The 6,207-nt window shown below is 66.4% G+C and overlaps 1 protein-coding gene across 3 annotated transcripts in view; it reads right to left on the reverse strand.

Moving 5' to 3' along the window:
• Positions 1-1,745: 1,745 nt before the first annotated feature.
• Positions 1,746-6,207, reverse strand: part of SBK1 (SH3 domain binding kinase 1) — a 45,211-nt gene continuing 40,749 nt past the window's right edge. For all 3 annotated transcript variants that reach the window (XM_059415062.1, XM_059415060.1, XM_059415061.1), the window contains exons 2-4: positions 5,063-5,295; positions 3,559-3,761; positions 1,746-2,918 (exon numbers count right to left, since the gene is read on the reverse strand). In XM_059415062.1, coding sequence (XP_059271045.1) covers positions 2,079-2,918; positions 3,559-3,761; positions 5,063-5,288 — 1,269 coding nt within the window. In that variant the 5' untranslated portion in view covers positions 5,289-5,295 and the 3' untranslated portion in view covers positions 1,746-2,078. The remainder of the gene's footprint in view (positions 2,919-3,558; positions 3,762-5,062; positions 5,296-6,207) is intronic.

Here is a 6,207-nt window from a genome sequence, read left to right on the forward strand (position 1 = left end):
GAGAGGATCTTAACAGAGAAAGAGAGAGAGGGCGCACGGTGAGGGACATCTACTTGGAATCTTGCGTCCGAGTTATTGCAGGAGAGACAGGATGTCGAGAGGCCTAAGGCAAAGAAGGAGAAGTCACGGCTGGGAGAGAGAGGTGGCCCAGATGGGCTCCAGGGGGGCCGGGGGCAGTGGCGGGGGGGCCCTTCTCTGAAACTCGGCCCTTGTGGGAAGAGGGATTGCTACTTACCTGGCACCTGGAGGGCCCCAGGGCCCACGGCAGAGGGGGGGGCCTCCAGAGGGCTGGGCACACGGAGGGGAGCGGGGCCAGGCCCTGGGGCCACCGCACACTGTTTGTAAACTGGACCCAGGCAGGGCAGGGGGACCCATAGCCCTTAATGCGCAGTGGGAATGAGGGATGGGTGGAGAGGCGGGTTCCAGGCCAGAGGGAGGTTGGGCCCTCTCTGGTCAGCCAGGCTCCTCCGAGAGCCGCCTCCAATGGCCTAGAACCCCGGTAGGACCCTGGCAGGTGCGCCCGGGATGGCGGCTGGGCCCCTGCCAGGTGGAAGGAGCGGCCTCACCCATGTCGAGGTTATTGCGGGGTCCCGGGCCTCCACAGCAAGGTCAGGGGTCTCGAGGGAACATTGGGTGAGGTTGGGTTCCTGTTTTGCTGCCTCGGGGCCTGAACCCACCGTTGGGTGCCTCCCGGCCAGATTCCCTGAGGGGCGCGTGGTGACGCACAGGTGTGGACACCCACGGGCAGCTGCCTGGGGAGGATCCTGGGGCCAGGCGGAGTTTTGGAGGCGTCTGGATGCCGTCGCTGAACACACGAGACTACACGCAAACATGGGCATGGACTCACACTCACGCCATGCACACACCTGTTCACACACTCACCCCTCAGGTTTCCATGGACCTCCACCCTCACACCCACGGCGGCCCACTCCAGTACCAGGAACCTGGGAGATGTGGGGACGGGGGCAGCCCCGGGTTGACATGTTGGTCCCCAGCAGAAACCCAGGGACACTCCTGGCCCAGGTCACTGTGTCTGGGCTCAGGGAGCGAGGGTCGAGGGGGTCTGAGGTTCCCCGGCCTGGTGAAGGTGCGGCCAGCAGGGGAAGCTGGGCGGGCCCCTGGGCTCTGCACTCGGGTTCGCAGGGCGGTCGCGGCCCCGCCCCGGCAGCCCTCCCCTCCCCTCCTCGAATCTGGAGGACAATTCCTTGGGTGGAGGGGACAGGGCTTCCAGGTTCCATCTCGCAGGGGTCTGTGCGGCCCTCCTTCTGGGCTCAGTGTCCTCACCTCAGGGGAATGGGTTGTGGGGGTCTCTGGATTCTTCGGGGTCTATGCCTGCGCGCGCGCACACACACAGACACACACACACACACACACACACACACACAGTTTTGCCACATCCAGGCATTTGCTACATTTTGCAGGAGGCTTGGCCTCTCCGCTCCAGCGTCCCAGGAAAGCGCCGGGCGCCGCTGGGTACCACCCCTGCCCTCAGCTCCTCGCCCTCCCCCCGCCAGCGCTCGAGGGCCCTAAGGAGCCCCTTCTCCGCCCCAACACTTCCGTCCCCTTCTGTGCCCGAGCGCGCATTGGGGGGAGGGCGCAGGGTGGGGGCGGCCAGGAGGGAGGGCCCGCGGTGGGACTGCGGGTCGGTCTGCCGGGGGGTTGCAAAGGGCCAGGAGCAACTAGTCGGGGTTCCAGGGTTCGGGGAGGTGTGTGTGTGTATGGGGGGGGGGGGGGGCTGCCCCCGCAGGCCCCCGGGCCCGGGGGGGCGGGGGGGGGGGGGGCCTCTGAATCCGCGGGTCTGCGGGGCTCGGCTCCCGAGGGCCAAGCCCCCGCCCCACAGGCGGGGCAAGCGGTCTTTCGGTGGCTGAGTCCGCACCGGCCCCGCACGGACGCCCGGGCCCGCCGCCCCGCCCTGCCTGGCGCTCCTCCGTCCCGCCGCCGCGGAAGGGGTGGGGGGCGGTGGGGTTCGCCGCGGCCCCCGCCCCGTCCCGCCACGGCTGGGCGCGGGCCCAGGGCGGCTCCCGGCGGCCCGGCCCAGGGCGAGCAGGGCGCGCGGCCCCGAGGGCGGCGGAGGCGGCTCAGACGCAGATCTCGATGGCCGTGGCCAGCACCACCTGCCCCTTGCTCTTGTCCGCGCGGCCGTCGGTCCTGCCGGGGGGCCCCGGGGGCGCCAGGCCGGCCTCGGGCACGGGCACGGGCACGGGCACGGGCGCGGGCGCGGGCGCGGGCGCGGGCCCGACGGCGGGGGGCGCGGGCCGGGAGCCGCTGCCGCTCTCGGTCAGCACCGTCCGCTTGAGCGGCCCGGGCGCCTCGAGGCGCAGCGGCCCGGCGGCGGGCGGCCGGTCCCCGGGGGGCTTGCGCGCGCGGTGCGAGGGCCGGCGCCGCAGCTCGGACGTGAGCTCGTGCTTGAGGAAGCGGAAGACCTCCTTGGCCGGGCCGCGGCGCTCGGGCTCCAGGGCCAGCAGGCGCTGGAACATGCGCAGCGCGGGCTCGGTGAAGCGGCGCCACTGCGACGGCAGCCCCGGCAGGCGGCCCCGCTGCCAGCGCACGAACTCCTCGAAGAAGGCGTCCGCGCCCGACGCCGCCTCCCACGGGAAGTTGCCGGTGAGCACGCAGAAGATGAGCACGCCGAAGGCCCACACGTCCACGCCCGTGTCCACCGCGAAGCCGTCGGCGCGGCCCGCCTGGCACACCTCGGGCGCCGTGTAGGGGATGGTGCCGCTGACCCGCTTCACGCGGCAGCCCACGCGGCGCGTCATGCCGAAGTCGGCCAGCTTCACGCGGCGGCACTCGCGGTCGAACAGCAGCACGTTCTCGGGCTTGATGTCGCGGTGCACCAGCTGCCGCCCGTGCATGAAGTCCAGGGCCAGGCCCAGCTGCTGCACGCAGCGCTTCACCGTGTCCTCGGGGAGCCCCACCTGCCGGCCCGGAGTGCGGTTGGGGGACTGCGTTGGAGCGGGGAGCCGCGCTCCGGGGGGGGGACGGGGATGGGGACGGCTGCCCCAGCTGCACCCCGCGGCGGCCCCCGACCCCCCCTCCGGTCCCTGGCTGTCTCCTCCAGCCGGTCAGTACCCGCTGCTGCCACTGCCCATCCTGCGGGGGCCGGGGGCGGGCCGTACGCCTGTTCCCCCCCTGGTCCCCTCTTTGTCACCTCGCACCCTCTTCCCTGGTCCCTGCCCCCAGGGGAGGGTCCTGAGCGTCGTCTCCCGCAGTCTCACCAAGCCCTGTCCGCTGCCACTGCGCCACCGCTTGCCGCTTCCCTTATGGGGTCAAGGCTCTGACAGGCCTTACCACTCGCCCCCCTGGGCTCGGGCACAGACTCACCCCGACCCCCACCAAAGGCACAGTCCTCTGGCACCCTCCCCCCACTCCGGGGCGCCTCCTCTGGGAAGCCACTGGTGGCCCCGCTGTCTCGGCTCCCCTCTTGTGTCCCCGCTGTCCCCAGATAGGTGCTGGACTTCATCCTGTCCCCCTGCCATTGCCCTGGGAGTGCCTGGCTCCGTCAGCCCCCGGCGGCGGGCAGGCCCTCTCCCATCCCTGGGCTACCACACCAAGTACCTGAGGAGGGATGATGTCGAACAGGTCCCCCGCGGGCGCGTACTCTTGGGCGAAGACATAGCAGTCCTCTGTCTCAAAAACCACATCAAAGACCTTGATGATGAAGGGGCTGGAGGAGAGGCTGTTGGTGATGCTCACCTCCCGCAGGAAGTTCTTCAGCTTCGTCTTGCTCTTGTTCACAAACTTCAGCGCCATTTTCGTGCCTGACGGGGAGGCAGCCACAGCAGTGAAGGTCCCTGAGTTCCTGCGCCCAGTGCCCCTAGGCCTGCCTGTGTCCGCCTACCCCCGCCTGGAGGCTGTGTGGGTCTGTCCTCATCCTACTGGTAGGAAACGGAGGCCCCGGGAGGGGAAAGGACCTGCCGGAGGCCATGCAGTGACTCAGCGGTCAGCCTGGGTCTCCTGCCCCAGCCCCGTAGCTCTGTGAGGACCGCCTGCTCCTTCCTCCACGCTCTCCTTTTCTGTCTGACATTCAACACGCTTCTTTCATCTGGTGGATCCCCCCGCCCCCTGCCCCCGGACATACCCCCCCGAAACCCGGGCTTTTTCGTTGCCCCCCCCCCCCCCCGGTGTCTACTACCCTGTGGTGCATCACAGCTGCTCAATGAATGTTTGCTAACTGGATGATAAAAAGGAATTCGGCAGGGAAAGGTGAGTGCCTGGGCCTGTGTCCTCACCTTTGTTCTTGGGCGGCCATCTGTACCCCGTGGGGGTGCAAAACTGTGTGTGGCACACGTGTCCACAGAGCACACATGAATCGCAGGCCCTCCCCCTGCACTCACCATTCACAAACCGCTCCTCCTAATGACCCTAGGAGGTGGGCGAGCCTAAATGCTACCCTATTTTACAGAGGAGGAACCTAGGCACAGAGAGGTTAAGCCACTTGTCCAAGGTCACACAGAGAGCAAGGGGCAAAGCTCAGGGAACCCCATGTCCAGAGTTCCCCCAGCTGCTGTCAGCTGGCACAGAGCCCCCCACCCCCGGTGTGTGCAGCTGTGGGAACTGGTTGTGAGTGCCGCTGTGAGCGTCTGGTGTGGGGAAGGCATCGTGCTCCTGAGCGAGAAGTTTCTGGAGATGGGTCTCGTCCTGGCTCAAAGCGTCTCTAGCTGTATGACCTCAGCTGAGTGACTGGATCGCCAGGTCTCAATGTCTTCATCCGAGAAATGGACATGGCCTATGACCTCCCAGAGGCATCTCCCACGCCTCCTTAAGTACGGTGCCCTGTTTCCAAGGACCCACTCTCAGCTCTGTCTGCCTCCCTGGGGTCAGCCCTGACTTCTCTCCTGAGCTCCAGATGTCCCCAGGTCAGCCCCTCAGCTGTCCCCAAGCACCCCACCCTCCAGCCTGGGCCCTGTACCCCCTCTCAGGTCTCTCTGGGCTGCTCAGGCTATGTCTCTCCGCCGGGACCAGTCTCCCTGCTGACCTCCTGGCTCCTGAAGAGAGCACCGAGAGCCCCAGACAAGTCCCCAGCCCAGGCTTCAAAGCCGGCCACCCGGCAGATACTCACCTGTGCCCTTGTAGGCCACGAGGTCGACCTTCCCGTAGGTGCCCTTGCCTAGCTCCCGGACAAGTTCGTAGTGCTTGGTCACATCACTGGCGGCCAGTGTGCGGAGGGTCAGTGCCTGCATGTCTTCAGTGAGGAGGGGCACGCCTGCACCCAGCCCAGGGGCAGTCCCTGGCCCGCAGCAGGGCAGGGAGCGGGGTGGTTCGGGCTCTGGGCAGCCCACGCTCATCTTCTCCCTGTTACGGGGGGAGGTGGCATGAAATGTGATGTCAAGCCGCGGCCCCCTGGTCTACCCACCTTCTTCCCCAGTACCTAGGGTCCCCGGCTGCCAGGCTCAAAATGACCACAAGGGGGCGACAGGCACCTCTGCTGCATTCCTTTTTCCCCAAAGCTTCAGGCCAGACCTGAGCCAGCACTCTGGGGGAGACACCCACAGTCCCCACTTGGTACCACTGGCCTGTCTCCGGCTGTCATTCAGACATGGCATCAGGTGTTTATGTCACACAAAGACCCTCCATATACCAAGTTCACACGGGTGCTCTTATTCGTAGATCTTGATCTGCACCTGCTGTTCCCCAGGGGCTTGCTGTTCAGAGCCGTGGGGACACCACACTACACAAATAGGTAAGGATTCCGCCCTCAGGGTGCCCGGGTGGCGCAGTCGGCTCAGCGTCTGCCTTTGGCTCTGGTTGATCTCTGGGTCCTGGGATGGAGCCCTCCCCCAGCCCCGGTCAGGCCCCCTGCTCAGCGGGGAGTCTGCTTCTCCCTCTGCCCCTCTCCACCCTGTATGTGTGCGCTCTCTCTCTCTCTCTCTCTCTCTCTCTCAAAAATGAATAAATAAAATCTTTTATAGATATAAAAAGAGAATCCCATCCTCATGGGACTTACGTTCCAAGAGGGGTGACAATACCCCATGAATTATATATGCTTATAAAAGGTGATCTAGGCTTTTGAGAACGGAAGGCAGGGGGTGGGGAAGGTGAGGTCCGAGGGCAGGCTCACAGTATCCAGTTCTTCAGACAACTCTGGGAGAACGGTGTTGATAGGGCTACACCCGTGGCGGCCTTCCCCCCCTGCCCTGCCACAGACAACACCCCCCCCCCCCCACCGACAGACAAGAGATGCAGGCCCAGATGGGCACTTGCTGT

Source organism: Mustela nigripes, chromosome 11, assembly GCF_022355385.1.
Source record: "Mustela nigripes isolate SB6536 chromosome 11, MUSNIG.SB6536, whole genome shotgun sequence".
Classification (NCBI taxonomy): domain Eukaryota; kingdom Metazoa; phylum Chordata; class Mammalia; order Carnivora; family Mustelidae; genus Mustela; species Mustela nigripes.